Source organism: Pseudorca crassidens, chromosome 16, assembly GCF_039906515.1.
Source record: "Pseudorca crassidens isolate mPseCra1 chromosome 16, mPseCra1.hap1, whole genome shotgun sequence".
Taxonomy (NCBI): Eukaryota; Metazoa; Chordata; class Mammalia; order Artiodactyla; family Delphinidae; genus Pseudorca; species Pseudorca crassidens.
Window position 1 is genome coordinate 37,988,371 of NC_090311.1, and position 19,041 is coordinate 38,007,411.

At 42.7% G+C, this 19,041-nt stretch overlaps 2 protein-coding genes across 2 annotated transcripts in view; one reads left to right on the forward strand and one right to left on the reverse strand.

The window, feature by feature from the left end:
- PTEN (phosphatase and tensin homolog) overlaps nucleotides 1-2,630 on the reverse strand; it is an 89,946-nt gene extending 87,316 nt beyond the window's left edge. Inside the window, exon 1 of the mRNA XM_067710111.1 lies at nucleotides 1,866-2,630. Coding sequence (XP_067566212.1) covers nucleotides 1,866-1,944 — 79 coding nt within the window. The 5' untranslated portion in view covers nucleotides 1,945-2,630. The remainder of the gene's footprint in view (nucleotides 1-1,865) is intronic.
- Nucleotides 2,631-3,730: 1,100 nt separating this feature from the next.
- On the forward strand, nucleotides 3,731-17,814 carry KLLN (killin, p53 regulated DNA replication inhibitor). The gene is given in 4 exon segments (XM_067708888.1): nucleotides 3,731-3,798; nucleotides 3,904-4,009; nucleotides 4,012-4,848; nucleotides 15,841-17,814. Coding segments are annotated over 3 exon segments (771 nt in total). The 3' UTR covers nucleotides 4,609-4,848; nucleotides 15,841-17,814.
- The last annotated feature ends 1,227 nt before the right edge of the window (nucleotides 17,815-19,041 follow it).

Genomic DNA, 19,041 nt, shown 5'->3' on the forward strand with positions numbered 1-19,041 from the left:
AGTTCAGCTTTAGTAAAGTTTTTCAATTAATGCAACTCCAAACTTTCCAAATATTCTTTTAAAGTATCATTTTTTAACCTAACAGAAAACTTACGTTGTGTGTGTTGTAAAGCTACTTCTTCAGTAACTTTTATCTTCATTTCATATCAAAAACTGGGGCAAAATTAGCTGTGCACATTTATGTGTGGATACATAATCCAAAGGAATAAAACCTCTTCAGATATGTAACATTTTCTTCAAAAAAATCTTCCCCACGGTTTTTACCTGGACGTATAGACACTTTAGTGTCACTCTACCTTTAGGTAAAATGTTTACTGATACTTGCTAAGAAACCATTTTTATTAAGGCTATTAACACTTATGCAATTATGTAGTTTTAAGTAAGTATTGTCCACTGCTACAATTCACAGCACCAAATTTTTTATCTTAATAGAGGCCTTAATAAAATGCTTCAGTCTCCTCAGACCAATAACTTAATCCTGTTCTTCATGCCTTACACTGGCCTACCAGTGAGTCTCAATTCCTACGATACTTTCCATTCTGCAAAAAAGGAGGGCTCTATAGCCATCCTTGATCAAAACCGGTTTATTATACCTGAAACTGCAAAGACTCATGCCTTTCGATAACCACTATCTTTTGAAATATAAAGGCCTAACTTTTAGACAACCAATTATATACCACTGAAACTCTTGGGTTTCTGTCTTATCCAACAAGCTGACTCAGTAAATTTAATACACCATATGAAAAAAGCGAACACACCTACAATCCGAAGCTGGAGTGATCCACTCTTGCCAGCATTTCTGGTTATTAGCTGGTAAATTATACTTATACTGATATTCTACACAAGCCAGAGTAAAGTTAATGGATACCCAAAGGTGTCACAGGACCTGAAACCTAAATAAGGTGAGTGTCAATTCTGATATCACAATAATACTTAAATTTCAAGTGAAACTGAAGTTTAATCTCTGCAATCACCATTTGCTACACACAATACCCTTGAACCTACACAACATTATCATCTGGGATCAAAAACCACTCAATCTCCATTCTATTATGTGTCACAAGAGCACTGAATATACAGTGCTACTGAACTGCAAATTTCATGCCCTATCCCACATCAGCCCAACACGAGACAAAAAAAGCAAATTTAACAAAGATCTAGTAAGAGCGCCTTTGAGATGTATCACGGTACTATTGATTTCAAGCTACAAAACTTCTAAATGCGATTCAAAGTTGTAATTAACTTAGTTTCAACATACAAACCTACTTTTGCCTTCAAATGAGCACCATATATGCTAAAATGATTCTCTCTCTAAAGTTATGCAAATCAGTTCGGTTCACAACTCACATTTTAAAAGAATCTATCAATGCAACTCAGGAAACTAAAAGCAATCACTGCAAGATTCTGATGCAATATGCGTACGCGCAACACTAATTTTCATTTTAATCTGATCTATACCCTTGATCTAGGGCCTAAAGCCAAGATTTAATCGAAATATGCTCAACCTCAAAGCATCTACTTTTCTGTTCATTTAGCAGACCGGATTACCGAGCTCACTAATCCACTAGCAGTGTACTGTATTCTTTATTAACGGACAATAGCCCTTAGGGAGAGTCCCCACAGACAGACTAAGAAACCCATCAGTGCCTTGACACTTGCAACCAGACAAGAGTTCCGAATAGCCGAACACACCCTAGGTTGAATGCATTCAAAAGAGGCACATAATATACATGATCTAGAAATCCGACCAGGGTTAAATGTCATAGTCACCCAAACTATGGACATTTTTCGCATCCGTCTACTCCCACGTTATAAGAGAGAGTGACAGAAAGGCAAAGAGGAGCGGCAGCCACAGAAATGGATACAGGTCAAGTCTAAGTCGAATCCATCCTCTTGATATCTCCTTTTGTTTCTGCTAACGATCTCTTTGATGATGGCTGTCATGTCTGGGAGCCTGTGGCTGAAGAAAAAGGAGGAGAGAGATGGCAGAAGCTGCTGGTGGCGGGGCTTCTTCTGCAGGATGGAAATGGCTCTGGACTTGGCGGTGGCTGATGCCCCTCGCTCTGCTGCCGCTTGGTTCTGGACAGCAGCCGGGTAATGGCTGCTGCGGCGGCTGCTGGATGGTTGCAGCGACTGGGCCTGCTTCTCCTCAGCAGCCAGAGGTCTGGCAGCGGCGGCAGCGGAATGGGGAGAAGAATAATCCTCGCAACGGCTGCCTCCTCCGGCGGCCTCCGGAGCCCGGGCCAGGAGGGGTGCGGCGGCGGCGGAGGGGAGGTTTAAAACCGGCCCGGGTCCCTGGATGTGCCGCCGCCGCCGCCGCCGTGTTGGAGGCAGTAGAAGGGGAGAGACCAACTCTCCGGCGTTCCCAGCCCTGGAAATGGTGACAGGCGACTCCGACACCCTCCCCGGAGCTGCAGCCGCCGCCGCCGCCGCCGCTTCTCCCCCCCGCTCCAGGAGCGGGAGGTGCAGCCGCCGCGCCTCAGCCGGCTCCCGCCCGAGTCCACAGCTTCCACCTTCCCTTTCAGGAGAAGCCGAGGAAGAGGCTGCACGCTTAGAAAAGAAGACGAAGAGGAGGCGAGAAACGCCGCCGCTGCCGCCGCCGCCGGCCGGCCGGCTCCCCGAGGGCGCTGCCCCCGCGGCTGCTCACAGGCGCTGAGAGGGGCTCTGGGCCGCGGCCGCCGCCGTCTCTCATCTCCTTCGCCTGAGCCCGGCCTCGCCTCACAGCGGCTCAACTCTCAAACTTCCATCATGGCTGCAGCTTCCGAGAGGAGAGAACTGAGCGCAGCCGCGTCCCAGCGCCCGAACGTGTATCCTGCCGCAGTGCACAAAGAGTCCCGCCACATCACCGCCCGCCGGCCTGCCCGCCCCCTGCGCCGCCGCGCCGGGAGCCCAGGCGCCTCGGAGCCCGAGGGGAGGCGGGAGGCGGACGGACCGCGCCGGGGGAGGGAAGGGCAGAGCCGGGGCTGTAGGGAGGGGGCAGAAGCAGCAGCTCCGGGTGCGAGCGCCGAGTCCCCAACGGGCAGGCGCACTGAGCATGCCCAGTATGACTGCCTGGAGCTCGCTCGGGCTTGTTTCGAGGCGCCCGCCTGTAGCTGCACTTGCTGCGGGTGCTTCTGCAGCAGCCCAGGGTGGGGGGAACGAGCTGAGCCACGGCCGAAAAACCCAGCCACAGGCAGAGTAGGCTGTTGCGAGGGGGAGAGGGGGAGCGAAGGTGAAGGCTGTGGCCGGTTCGTTGAGCAGTGTCACTGACTTGAGTCTGAGGTTACCTGTGCACAGGTGGAAAAGACCAGGTGACTGCTATGGTCAGGGTACAGGAAAACGCAGGGACGATCCCTGCAGCGAGGACACCCCTCCCCCTGCCTCCACCTCCAGATTTCCCCGGCACGGCCTGCAGCCTCCTTCTCCTTATGCACGGATGTCGGATCACGATCGTTCGCAGGGATGTGACTGCAGCAGCCCTTGCTGAGAAATCCCACCTCTCCCCCCATCCCCACCCGTGTCCTCAAGGTGTCAGTCTTAGTACAAAGAATAACCCCCTATTGTGTCTCCAGTGTGTATCACCTCATCCGGCTCCCTTTCACCGCCCCACCTCCCGCTTCCCCGGCACTCGGTTCATTTGCCCTAAAAATGAAAGCTCCCAGCGGAGCGCGCTGAGTGTGAGCACATCGCCCCTGAATTTCTAGATCCCAAAGGGCAACTGTCCAGGTGAACTGAAAGCGGATCCCCGAGGATGGGATGCACGCTGCAGCCCCCTGCATTTCCCCCGGAGAGCCGAGCATCTCTCCCCTCGGGGTTCCAGTTGGGTTCACCGCTCCGAACTCAAGCTCGACCCTTAGCGGCTCCTCGCCCCGCCCCTTTTGGGCCGCAGTGAAAACCCGGCTGGGTGGATCGCCCCGGGGCCAGGTTCCGCGCTCCCCTAGCGGGTCAGTGCACGCTAGAGACCGGGGTTGCAGGGCGGGAGTATGAATTACGGGACGGTAGGAAACTGCAGCCCCAGCGAGTGGGCGGAGCCGAGGAGACCTAGGAGGGTTCAAAAGGAGGTGGAGGGATACACGGGCCACAGTCGGAACTACTTTCAGGAGGAGGTCACGTGTGTTCCTAGTTGGGGAACTTTCCAAATTCCCACTCCCATTTGATAGCTCTAGAGGCAAGTGCTTCGCTTCCTTTGCCCAGGGTGCTCCCGCCATGTACGGGTAGCTGGACCCCAGAGCCTACCCGGTTTCGGCGGAAGAATAGGCTCAGACGATCCTCCCGCCGGAGCGCTGTCGGTGCTGGCGCCTGAGGAGCTGGTTACACAAGCACCCACATCCAAGCACGTGCCCCCGCCTCCTCTCACCTTGGCTGCCGCCGCTGATTCTTGCGGATCTCGGAGCAAGAGTTCCCAAGCTGGTCGCACCCTTTTCCTGCTACCCACAGAGCAAGCTAGAGGACGGAGACCTGAAACTCCGAGCTCTGGATCCGCTACCACTGCGCCTTCCAAACCGTGGGAGAAGGGGCTGGGCCCCGGGGGTCTGGCGCATCTTCCTTGCTAGTGCCCTGCCCCCTAGGGCGAACCTTTCTGGTGCTGTACTCGCGGGGCAAAGGGTATCTACTGCAGCAGCCCGGTGATTGAATTCAACGATGTTGCGACAAACTTTCAGTCACTACTGAGCTGGTGAGCGCGCCCCACCTACTGTAGACTCAGCCTAGTGACTTATCTGGTCGGAGAACCTAGTCCATGGCCTTCAGCCCAGAACAAACTTGTGAAGTCTGCTTAGAGCTCGGATTGTTTGACCTAAACCGCGAAAGATCTGGTTCGGAAATGCTGAAAATTAGAGCACATTTACCCTGGCATCGATCGGCTGCAAAGTGAGTGGTCCACCGTCTGCTTGTAGAGAGTGGGCATCAATACCATTGTAGGAATTCTTTCTTTCCCCTGGGAAGTAGAACTCAAGGAGAATTTGAGTCCAAAAGTATTTAAGTTGATACCTAGACTGAGGCGCTGGTCGTTTCTTAGATCTGAGAGAATGGGATCAATTTGCATGTGTGTTGCAGTTATTGTGAATTGATGCCTAGGAAGGTCTAAAAGAGGATTTATTCAGTGTATGAGAAAGAACACATCATAGTTGTAGGCAGCCCCTGAAGACTAGAAACCTCAAGAGAGGTACCGTGGAAGCCACAGACCATTACCTAACTCCAGGACTACTTACTAATTAAACCAGGGATATTTACACTGTTCTTAGAGATCTCTGAGGCTTCATAAAACTTTGAATTTGTATGCAACATCCTTTTAAGATAGCCCTGCAGGAGTTAGCCACCTGCTGAATCTTCAGTCTTGATATTTATTGGAGCCTGGTTTTGTGCATGGTCCTGGTCAGCTTGGGGGAAGGAGGGGCCACAAGTGGAAAAAGAAATGGAGAGCAACCTAGAAAGAGTAGGAGAAAGGCCTCCCTTTGGTTTCCAAAGATGAAAGTCCTGACCACACAGCCTAGATAAGCTAGAGATTTTTTTTTTTAAATAAATGTATTTATTTTTGGCTGTGTTGGGTCATGGGCTTTCTCTAGTTGCTGCGAGCAGGGGCTACTCTTCGTTGCAGTGCACGGGCTTCTCATTGTGGCACGGGCTTCAGTAGTTGTGGCTCGCAGGCTCCAGAGCGCAGGCTCAGGAGTTGTGGCACACGGGCTTAGTTGCTCCGTGGCATGTGAGATCTTCCCAGACCAGGGCTTGAACCCATGTCCCCTGCACTGGCAGGCGGATTCTCAGCCACTGCGCCACCAGGGAAGCCCTAGAGATTTCTTTATTTTATAAATAACCAAGGATAAGTCCCTGATTTATAGGTGTTCCACTAGATTGCATGGCAAGAACCTGAGAGCTACGCTCAATTGATTATCAACTACTGCTTGGTGAGGAAAGGGAAAATGAAGATAAAGTTAAATGAAGGCAAGTGATTAGGGAGGGGTAAAATGTCCCACGTTTGTTTTTCCAGTTGCTGATCTTGTCCCCAGAGTTCCTGTTATTAGCACTGCCCTACTTTGCCCACCCCTCTCCCCCCATTCCATGTGAAGATTAGTCTCACAGTATCTGAGACGTTCTGAAATCCACTTCCTAGGAGGAAAGTGGATTCATTCCTGCCCTGTTGGTGTTTTGGTGTTAGGCCTGAGGAGAGAGAATCCTTTTCAATTCCTGTGGCAGAGTTATTCTGGAGCAGAGAGGGTGTGCATCACCAGTACTAACATGCTGGAATATGAGACTGACCCACAAGCACTTCCATCTGCTGAAAGAAGAAACTGGAAAATGAGTTTTGCTGCTACTCTAAACATCAGGTCCCTCTACTTATCTCCATGGTGAGTGAAAGGACCACCAATGTTAGCAGATATTTGACCAGCCTGACAGCAATACCAGGTGGTTATTAGAAGTTGCTGAGTAAAAAATTTCCTCCCCTTCCCAGTGTTAAGTGGGTTCCTGAAGGAAATCCTTTTTTAATTTCTGTTTTTCTTCACTTTGTCCTCCTACCCAAGAAGTCTCCATATGCAGGTGGTAGAGCTGAAACCTTTAAATAGCTGACACTATCTAATGTACATAAAGTTTTTTAAAATGTTTTTTTCAAGTTCAGTTGCAAATATCTGCTTGGCTGTACAGATATTACAATACATTGGTTTCTAAACACTTCAGTTATTTACCTGTCTGGATTCAGACTGCCCTGGGGAGAAACAGAAGCTGGTAACAAAGGGAGAATTATATAAAGCTTCAGGGAGACTAACCATACAGAATAATTAGTGAACAGGAAAAACCAGCTTTAATTATAGTTTCTAACAGCTGATTCCAAAACTGTATTGCTACTGCATCCAGAGAATACCTAAAGAAAATTCCTTTCTTATTTTCTTTGATAAGTGAAATGACCAGCAACTCAATGGGGATGATATAAATAGTTGATGTGCTCTTTGTAGGTCCTGCTGCTAAAATGTCTTTTGTTGAACACTGATTGCTATAGTGCCTTTCTCATCTCCCACACACTGACCTTTCAAATAGAGATCTAAAGCAATGGCTTCAATTTTTAAGTAATCTTCTCTATTTTTATCTACTTAACCACTGTTTTCTAAATAACACAGAGTAAAAAGTATATAATAATTATATATTTTAACTTAAACCATCCCATTCTTCCAACGGCCTGAAGACTTTTCCCGTATTTCAGTTATCCTAATTACAAATATTCCTGTTGTTTTAAATAAAGACCTTTTGCTTACAACATTTCTCCAGAAGGTACCAGTATGGATCATACAAGCAACCACATCCTAAGAGAGAATTTTCCATTGTTGCCTACAAGTTCTTCATGCCCTAATCTCCTGGAGCTATTTCAGATGGCACTTGTGTCTCCTTTCACATCTCAGTAGAGAGGTGTGCTGTATGAAATATCACACAAAGAGAAATAAGGGCTGGGCTGGGAGAACCACAGAACAGACTAGGCACTCACTATGTCCAAGTGGCATTTAGAAATTGTGACTTGGACTAGAGAGTGATAGAAAAGAAAGACCTAACATGACAAGACAGCTTAGATTGTTTTAGTTTCCGATCTAACACTGGCTATTGGATATTCCACTCTGGTCCCCTTAATACTAACTCTAGCCCTAGGAACACATTTCTTGCCTTTTAGCTCTTCCGATAATAGAAAAAGATAATAATTTTTATGTTACCAGCAGATATTGGGGCATTTACCAGGTGCTTCACAGAGTAGCCCTCATTGGTCCAGGTATAGGAGGGACACTGAGAAGGAGTCAAGGGTAACTATTGCCTCACTCCTACAAATCTTTCCCTTCAGAACATCCTTCTGGCTTCTGAGGTATCACTTTTTCTGGTAACAAAAAGCAACAAAAAACCTTTTTGAAAGAGAAAATGCATGGTTAAAACTCTATCTAAGGGACTTCCCTGGTGGTCTAGTGGTTGAGAATCCGCCTGCCAATGCAGGGGACGCGGGTTCGATCCCTGGCTGGAGAACTAAAATCCTACATGCCAGGGAGCAACTAAGCCCACACACCACAACTACTGAGCCTGTGCACTCTGGAGCCCACCCGCCACAACTAGAGAGAAGCCTGTGTGCCACAACAAAGAGCCCACACCACAACGAAAGATCCCACATGCCACAATGAAGATCCCACATGCCGCAACTAAGACCTGACACAGCCAAATAAATAAAAATTAAAAAATTAAAAAAAACTCTATTTAAGGTAGCTTTTTTGTCTGTGTTGATGGTATAGGGTCTTAACTCCATTTAGTCATTTAATGATTCAATCAACAAATATGTGGGAGTCTTATGTGCCAGTACTAATAATGCTAAGCTCTGTGGACAGAGCAATGACTATAGCATAGAGGGTCCAGCCTTTACGGAATTTAGTCTCCTTGAAAACTTGGCTTCTTTGTCTGACACTGTTGCAACCTCTTCACAGTCTAGGAGTAAAGTTAAAGCTGTAGAAAATACCCTAGTATTTGATAACTGTTTCAATTATCTATTGCTGCATAACAAACCACTGTAAACTTGGTGGCTTAAAAGAACAACCACCATTTATTTTCTCACAATTTTGCAATTTGGGAAGGTTACAGCTGGACAGTTCTTCAGCTCCCCCATGATGTCAGCTGGGTCAGACATGTGGTTACGTTCAGCTATGACTTTGGCTAGGGCTGGAATGTCTGTGACATTCCCCACATGTCTGGCACCTCAGCTGGAGCACCTGAAATGCCTGGGGGCCTCCCTCTCTTCGTGTGACCGTTCATCATTCAGTGGTCCAGCCCAAGCATCTTTGCACAGTGACTGAATCCCAAGAGGAAGAAAGCAGAGGCTTCAAGCCCTCTCCAAGGCATGGTTCAGAAGTCCCAGGATATCACTTTCATTCTATTCTCTTGGCCAAAGCAAGTCACAAGGCCAGCCCAGATCCAAGGGGAGAGGAGTTTCACTTCTTAATGGAAGGAGTGGCTGGGATAAGAGGAATTATTGGCAGTCAGATTTGGAAGCACTCTACCATAATCCACCCTCTGGCCACAACTGTTCACACATACACACCCACACACAGACATGCAAAAGACACTTACTTCCTCCCCCGCAAATTACCATTCTGTATAGCATTGGCTGTAAGGTCTAGGATCTAGTCATACACACTAGGCCCAGATGTGAATGAGGCATTTCAGATGCTGTTCCTCTTCATCTGGAGATCCATGAACTAAAAAGACAAGTTACAATACACAACATACAATGCTGAAACAGGGATAGAATAAATGGAATAGATACTTCTTTTCAAAGGTTGGCAGGGGGAAATGGAAGGCACATAGCAGTCATTAGTCTGTAGCAATTCTGAAAGCCAGCCAAGTGCTGTCATCCTGACTCTAAGGATTTGGTTCTCCATTAGGGCCTGGTTCTTCTCCCTGGGAGTAGTTTCCTAATCCACTGTTCTTGGCTCCCTGCTCTGGGGTCTAGCTGACCTCTGAGTCAATCTTCCTTTTTCATAAGAAACTGCCTGCCCTTTACAGTTGAATAGCTCTCTCAGCCTGCTTCTTGCCCATAGAAAGTTGGGGGCCCAGAGGCTTTTTTTCATTTTGAACTGTCTCCTCCTTCTTTGGTCCAAGCTCCTGGTGCTTTTATCAATAAAATTCTTTTTAAAAGTGTGTGGGTTTTCTATGACTCTAATTGGAGTTCACTCCTTGACCACAAAGCAACATCCAGAATTCTTTCAAAAACAAACCTCTGTCTACATTGGGCCTTTATCTAGGTGACTGCTGTTGGACCACCCTTAAGATTCTTAGAAGCCCTTTTAGTCTAGATGAGAGGGTCTATGAAGCAATGTCTTAAGTTTTTTAGAGGTCTCAACAGAGTTTTGATTAAATCTTTTCCTTGAGGTCACATTTTATAGGCAGTCCCTGAGGCCATTTCTTAATTTGAGACCTTTTGCTGACTATAAAGACTCTCCTAGGTCCTGTATATTTCTACATTCTGCTTAAAAACTGAATAGTTCTTTTTTTTTTTTTTAACACATTTCTCTCTTGTGATACATGACACATCACTAAAAGAAGCCAACTGACACTTTGAACATTCACATTGAAAATCTTTGCCAGGTCTACAAGTTCATTAGGTACATTTTCTATGTTTTACTGCACACAAGTGCAAATGTTTCCAAACATTTTGCCACTACATAACACCACTTAGCCAGCCTCCAGAAGCAATTTCCTCACTGCTCTTATAGCTTCCATTGAGATCCCTCAACAAAATATTAGCAAACCAAATTCAACAATACATAAAAGGATCATACACCATGATCAAGTGGGATTTTTTCCAGGGATGCAAGGATGGTTCAACATCTACAAATAAATCAACATGATATATACCACATTAACAAAATGAAGGATAAAAATCATATGATCATCTCAATAAATACAATAAAAGCATTTGACAAAATTCAACATCCATTTATGATTAAAAAAATCTCAAGAAAGTGGGTATAATGAGAACATACATCAATATAATAAAGACCATATATGACAATCCCACAGTTAACATACTCAACAGCAAAACGCTGGAAGTTTTTCTTCTAAGATCAGGAACAAGACAAGGATGCTCACTTTCACCACTTTTATTCAACATAGTATTGGAAGTTCTAGCCAAAGCATTTATGCAAGCAAAGGAAATAAAAGGCATCCAAATCAAAAAGGAACAAGTAAAACTGTCATTTGCAAATGACATGAGATTATATATAGAAAACCCTAAAGACTCCACCAAAAACCTGGTAGAACTAATAAACACATTCAGTAAAGTTGCAAGATATAAAATCAATATACAGGGACCTCCCTGGTGGCGCAGTGGTTAAGAATCTGCCTGCCAATGCAGGGTACACAGGTTCGTCCAGGAAGATCCCACATGCCATGAGCAACTAAGCCCGTGTGCCACAGCTACTGAACCTGTGTACCACACTACTGAAGCCCACACACCTAAAACCCGTGCTCTGCAACAAGAGAAGCCACCACAGTGAGAAGCCCGCAGACTGCAACGAAGAGTAGCCCCTGCTTGCCACAACTACAGAAAGCCCACACACAGCAACGAAGACCCAATGCAGCCAAAATAAATAAATAAATAAATGTATTTACATTTTTTTAAAAAAATCAATATACAAAAATCAGTTGCATTTCTTACACTAACAATGAACTATCAGAAAGAGAGATTAAGAAAACAATTCCACTTACAATTGCATCAAAAATAATAAAATACTTAGGAATAAATGTAACCAAGGAGGTGAAAAACCTGTACACTGAAAACTATAAAACACTGATGAAAGAAATCAAAGAAGACACAAACAAATGGAAAGATAATCTGTGCTCTTGAATTAGAAGAATTAATATTGTTAAAATGACCATACTATCCAAAGCAATCTACATATTCAGTGCAATTTCTATCAAAATTCCAAAGGCATTTTTCGCAGAAATAGAACATACAAACCTAAAATTTGTATGGAACCACAAAAGACCCCGAATAGCCAAAGCAATCTTGAGAAAGAAGAACAAAGCTACAGGCATCACACTCCCTGATTTCAAGCTATCTTACAAAGCTATAGTAATCAAAACAGTATGGTACTAGCATAAAAACAGACACATAGACCAATGTGACAGAATAGACAGCCCAGAAATACATCCATGCATATGTGGTCAAGTAATTTACTACAAAAGAGGCAAAAACATACAATGGGGAAAGGACAATCTCTTCAACAAATGTTGTTGGGATAACTGGACAGCCACATGCAAAAAAATGAAACTAGACTACTATCTAACACCATACACAAAAATTAACTTGAAATGGATTAAAGACTTGTATGTAGTAAGACCTGAAACAATAAAAGTCCTAGAAGAAAACATCCGTGGCAATCTCCTTGACATTGATCTTGGCAATGATTTTTTACATCTGACTCCAAAAGCAAAGGCAACAAAAGCAAAAATGAACAGCAGGACTATATCAAACTAAAAAGCTTTTGCTCTTCAAAGGAAATCAACAAAATGAAATGGCAACTTACTAAATGGGAGAAAATATTTGCAAATCATATATGTGATACAAGGTTAATATCCAAAATATATAAAGAATTCATACAACTCAATAGCAAAACAAACAAAAAAAATCCAATTAAAAAAATGGGCAGAAGATCTGAATAAATGTTTTTCCAAAGAAGACATACAGATGGCCAATAGGCACATGAAAAGACGCTAAGCATCATTAATCATCAGGGAAATGCAAATCAAAGCCACAATTGGATATCACCTCAAATCTGTTGGCTATTTGAATGGCTATTATAAAAAAGAAGAAATAACAAGTGTTTGTGAGGGTGTGGAGAAAAGGGAACACTTGAGCACTGTTGGTGGGAATGTTAATTGGTAAAGCCACTTTGTAAAACAATGTGGAGGTCCGCCCCAAAATTAAAAATAGAACAACATGATTCAGCAACTCCACTTCTGAGTATTTATCTGAAGAAAGCAAAAATAGTCATTTGAAAGGATATGTGCACCCCTATGTTCGTTGCAGCATTACTTCCAATAGCCAACATATGAAACAACCTAAATGTTCATTGATGGATGAATGGATAAAGAAGATGTAATACATGTACACACACACACACACACACACACACACACACACACAATGGAATACCATTCAGCCATAAAAAATGAAATTTTGCCATTGGCAGCAACAGGAATGGACCCTGAGGGCATTATGCTAAGTGAAATATTAATAAGTCAGACAGAGAAAGACAAATACTGTATGATCTCACTTACATGTGGAATCTAAAAAACAAAACAAACTAATAATTATTTTAAAAAACAAGCTCATAGATACAGAGAACAGATTAACAGATTGGTGGTTGCTGGAGGGAAGGGGAGAGTTTGGGGTGGGTAAAATGGATGAAGAGGTTAAAAGTTTCAGCTATAAAATAAATAAATCCTGGGGATGTAATGTACAGCATGGTGACTGTAGTTAATAATACTGTATTGCATATTTGAAAGTTGCTAAAAGAATACATCTTAAAAGTCATCATCAGGAGAAAAAAAGAAAAAAAATTTTATAACTATTTATGGTGACAGCTGTTAACTAGACTTATTGTGGTGATTATTTCTCAGTGTATATCGAATCATTATGTTGTACACCTGAAAGTAATATAATGTTATATGTCAATTACCCCTCAATTTTTAAAAAAGAAAGAAAAAATAGTCCCTGCCCAGACTAAGGAGACATATCAACTAAATGCCAATGTGGGATCCTGGACTGGATCCTGGAACAGAAAAAGAACATCACTGGAAAAACTGGTAAAGTTCATATAAGGTCTGTACCTTATGTTAATTTCCTGATTTTGATAATTATTCTATGGCTATGTAATCTATTTATATTAGGGCAGCTGAGCGAAGAATATATATGAACTCTGTCTGTACCATTTTGCAACTTTTCTGTAAGTTTAAATTGCTTCAAAATAAATTTTTAAAAACTAAATTAAAACAATAAATTTTAGGAGTTAGAGTTCCCTCATCACCTTTCCAACCTCCACCCAATGCTGGGTCCCAAAATCAATGCCACATGTTTTAGATTTTTGTTATGCCAGGGTCCAACTTTCAAACATCAATTTCTATTATCTGTTGTGCATAACACACTACCTCTAATTTCATTTTTAAATAAATGAGCATTTTAAATAAATGTAGCAGCTCAAAATAGTAACAACCATTTTTTTGCTCACCATTCTGCAATACAGACAGGATGATGGTGACAGCTTGTCTCTCCTTCGTGTAATGTTGTTTGGCATAGCTTGATTTGGGATGGAGGATCCAAGATGGATTCAATTACATGTCTAATGCCTTAGCTGGAGTGGCTGGGATAGCTAGGAGCTGGCTGGACCTAACTCCCTCCTTACTCTCTTGTCCTCTAAAAAAGAGGCACACTGCCTCCACAAGGCCATTCTCTTCAACAAGGTAGTCAGACTTCTTCACGTGGTCATTATTTTCCAAGAGAGCAAAAACTAAAGTTGCTAGGCCCAGAATCTAGGCCCAGAACTGTAGTAGCATCATTTTTGCCTCATTCCATTGACCAAAGCAAGTACCAGACCCATCAAGATTCAAGACTGGGGAAAAAGACTTTGCCTCTTGGTGGTAAGCTTGTAGAGAGATGGAGGAATTGTTGATGGTCATCTACCACTGTGACCCTAGCTCTCTTCCTTATTTAAAAAAAATATATATATATATTTATTTATTTATTTATTTAATTTTGGCTGCTTTGGGTCTTTGTTGCTGGCCGTGGGCTTTCTCTAGTTGCAGCAAGTGGGGGCTACTCTTTGTTGTGGTGCGTGGGCTTCTCATTGCAGTGGCTTCTCTTGTTGCGGAGCACGGGCTCTAGGCACATGGGCTTCAGTAGTTGTGGCACGCAGGCTCAGTAGTTGTGGCTCGTGGGCTCTAGAGCACAGGCTCAGTAGTTGTGGCGCATGGGCTTAGTTGCTCTGCGGCATGTGGGACCTTCTCGGACCAGGGCTCGAACCCATGTCCCCTGCATTGGCAGGAGGATTCTTAACCGCTGAGCCAACTCTTCAAATCAGACAGTTTCCCATGGTCAATTCTGCCTAGACTCTATCATTTAAGAAACACCACTATCAGCTGACAATTTGATTAGCAACTGAATGTTTTCAGTTTGTTACCTATTTTGTTCCTTAATCATGTAATCTTTTCATTTCCTCACTCATCTATTTCACATGCATAATTCTACTCTAGGATTAATATATTTCACAAAAGTGTTCATTAAAATTCAGTAAAATAAAAGTGATAATACATGTATACATATATATGTTTACATAATTACATGGAAAATGTATGGAAGAATAAACCAGAGAGAAGATAACACTGGTTATCTCTGAGGTTAGGATGGGGAGGGAGGGCCTCAGAGGGAGAGGAATTTCTCTTTTCATTTATTGCTTTTTATATGATTTGAAGGTTCTTTACAATGATCATTTATTTTTATGAAAAAGTTATTTCATCAAATAGAATTAGGACTAAAAATAAACAAATACCTATTATCAAAAGAATATCAAATCAACCAAGGAAAGAGCTTAACTGTAATTTCATTTTTAAATAAATGAGCTCACTAAGGAATTTCCAGCATTTAAGCCTAAAGGTCTGTTTGATGTCTGCTGCACAACAGAAATACATGAGAATAACTGCTATAAGTGCTGTCTAGTAGAGATACTGTATAGTAGACAGGTTATATCTTACCCTGAGTACCCTCTCTCCCTAGATCAACCATCTCTACTAGATCTACTCTTCACTCTTTGTACCATCTAATGACTTTTGCTGCTCAAAGAAAATACACTCCAGAAATAATCATCTGGTACCACAGCAATACCACCATTCAAAGCAGTGGCAGATTACTTTATGATCCAAGAAATCTCAAAGGTCCCTTAGTTCACCAATCCCATTTTACAAAGGAAGAAACTGAAGCCCAAGGAGTTTATATGCCCAGATTACATAGCTACTCAATGAGGGATCCTGGATTGGAGTTTGGGAAATTTCTTGAATAAATTCCCATCAGTGAATAAAGAGGGGAAGAAAACCTCGCTTTTAGAGACTTAAGTTAATTAGAAATTTCACTGGAGAAGGCTGTTAATGGTATTTTCAAGCTTGTACAGGGGAGAATGAAGGCAACAAGAAGACTACCTAACCAGAAACAGTAAATAGGGTTTGGAATAGGGAAAGATGGTGACTGATGCTTACTCTCTGTCCTAAAGTGTCCTGAAATTGAACCATGAGAATTAGGGCCTTAATGATCAAACATGAATTGCTGCGTGTTACAATTCTGCTTCTCCTCCTCAGTTCCTAAGATCACTGGGAGAATATCTTCCAAACAACGATGGAAAGGAGGCAACTGTTATACGTGGATTGAGAAAAAGAAAAGGGACTATGCTCTTTTGAAAGGAAGGAAATGCCAAAAGCTTCCGGGAATAGAGGGAAACACTGCCACCTGCTGAAGAGTTGGAGTCAATGAAAATGGTGCCAGGCATGGTTAGAGGGAGCATCTCCTGCAGGGCTCAAAATACCGTATGCTAACACATATATATGGAATCTAAAAAAAAAAAAAAAGGTTCTGAAGAACCTAGGGGCAGGACAGGAATAAAGACGCAGACGTAGAGAATGGACTTGAGGACACAGGGAGGGGGAAGGGTAAGCTGGGACGAAGTGAGAGAGTGGCATGGACTTATATATACTACCAAATGTCAAACAGATACCTAGTAGGAAGCAGCCGCATAGCACAGGGAGAGATCGGCTCAGTGCTTTGTGTCCACCTAAGAGGGGTGGGATAGTGAGGGTGGGAGGGAGATGCAAGAGGGAGGAGATATGGGGATATATGTATATGTATGGCTGATTCACTTTGTTATACAGCAGAAACTAACACACCATTGTAAGTAATTATACTCCAATAAAGATGTTAAAAAAATTTAAAAATTTTTATAAAATCAGTTAACGAATCTATTTGCAGTCTGAGCAGGTCAGTGCAGAGAGAAAGTTTAGTTCTGGATTGTATCAGGCCAATCTGTAGTAGAGAAAGGTCAGCTTATCTCTACTGTGAGGATGGTAGAGGCCTGCATCCCTGCTTCCCTTTCTTCCATGAATATTTATGCCTATTAGCTCTGAATTTTTTCCCAAAACCTAAATCTCAAAATAATTAAATATACTTGGTTGAGACAAGATAAAAGTGATCTGAGAGGAAAAAGCAATACAAAGAAGTTTATTCATATAACATATGCACAGGGTTAAAAACTCCCAGTGGCTCACTACTACCATTCCCCAGACTGTCTGGTTTTTTTTTCCTTTTTACTCTTCCTCTAATATTCACATACAAATATACACACAAAGGGCAATTGCAAGAGAGGGCTGGGAGAAAGTTGCTGATCCTTTATATAGACTTAGCCTTTCCCCTCTGCTATGGTCTGAGTGTGTCCTCTCCAAATTTTTACATTGAAACCCAAACCCAAGATGAAGGTATTAAGAGGTAGGGCCTTTGTGAGGTGATTAGACCATAAAAGCAGAGCCCTCACGAATGGGATTAGTGCCCTTATAAAAACGGTCTGACAGAGCTCCCTTCTCCTTCTGCCATGCCAGGTGAGGTTACATCTAGAAGACAACATTTATGAATCGGGAAGCAGGCCCTTGCTAGACACAGACCTGGTCATGTAGGCGCACTGACCTTGGACATTCAGCCTCCAAAACTGAGAAATAAATTTCTGTTCTTTATAAGCCACCCAGTCTATGGCATTTTGCTATAGCAGCCTGAACAGACTAAGACACCCTCTTTCCAGCATCCTTCCGCTCCCTTTTCTCCTGCCCTCTTTCTTACCATTCTCTTTCTTCCTATCCCATTTTCCTCCTCCTAACCTCTATATTCCTAGATTCTCTTTATTAACGTACAAGAAACTGATATGGCTAGGAGACCAGGTGGGAAGGTGACATTTACAGGACTGCCAAGTTACACAGCTCCAAGGGCCCCGATCCACATTGTATGTGATGCTGTTACTTCTTGCTTTTTCAACCACATGAACGTAGTATCTTTAGTTTATATTTAATTGTTTAAAACCTAACCTTAGCGGCCCAATGGTAGGCCACTGGTTAATTCCGTGGTTCCATTTAATGATAAAATAAAGCAGTTCTGGACCTTACCCAGTTATCAGTTTCTTATTAACAATTTCTTAGGATTAATAAAACAAGTTCTAAAGGTACTCTCATTGTGATTTAGATTTTTTCTATCTTGCAGAACTTCAGAAAGAAACCATAGGAAAATCTAATGTTGTCAGACCTAACTTAGATGGAAATTTTTACCTATTCTAAATACAATAGATGAACAATTCTCTTTTGTGAATTTTTCCTAATTAATTGTACTTGAATGTACTACATTTCTTAAAGGATGTACAGGTTTTATATTTCAGGAAACTCGAGGAAAAGGAGGTCTGTAAGCAAAGGTCATGGTAATTTAAAATTAATTTGGGAATATTTCAGGTCCTTAACATAAATTTCATGAAGCTGGGAAACTGAAAGCTAATGGATAGAAACAGTCTATTTTCTGAGAAAAACAAAACTGTCATTTACCTAGCTGTGAGCCCTAAGTTTTATCTGAAATTTTCCTGGACGTAATACCTTTGTCTTGGATGCCTCCTAAGGTACAGCCACAGACCATTGGCTGCTAAAGTTCATGAGACAAACTTTTTCCTAAATTACCTGTTGAAGCAAGTACAAAGGAATGCTTAATTGAGATGTGTCTTATTAATGTGTTCTTGTGGACTTACTAACTATAAAATATTATATTTTATTATTTTATTATAGTCTTTATAATGATTTTTAAAATAACTTGTTGCTGTAAAATAGGACTGTCTGCATTTCATATTCTGTTGAGGCACTTGTCCTATTAAATGGTCAACTTTTTCTTATGAATTGAATTTGGCACATTAAGTGTTCTCAGTCTTTAAGTAGAATTAAACTGGTCCCTGACTGAGAATGGCCATTATTCTATTTTTGAAATGTACTGTCCTTTTCAACTACATCCAGAAACTTGTAAACCAGAAAAATTTTGCCCTAAGAGTAAGCTACTTTTGGTAGTATACTTACCTTGGTAGTTTACTTGGCCTGAGTTTGCTGTTGGAAGCTAGGTCAAGCGATCCCAACTTCTTGTTCTCCCAAATTGCACAGAATGTTGATAATAACCTTTTCTACTAGACATCTGTTTATTTTGCAGTTAACAGAGGGTAAAGGAGGCCTTAAAGACATTTCTGCTTCAGGGCACAGAATGCAAACCAACTATAGTGCTGTCTTTCTACCATCTTTGTTCACGTAGACTAAGGATGCCCTTTAAAGAAAGAAAATCATGGATAAAAATACTTCCAGAGGGGATCTTCCCTGGCGGTCCAGTGGTTAAGACTTCACCTTCCAACGCAGGGGGTGTGGCTTCGATCCCTGGTCAGGGAGCTAAGATCCCACATGCCTCACAGCCAAAAAACCAAAAACATAAAACAGAAGCAATGTTGT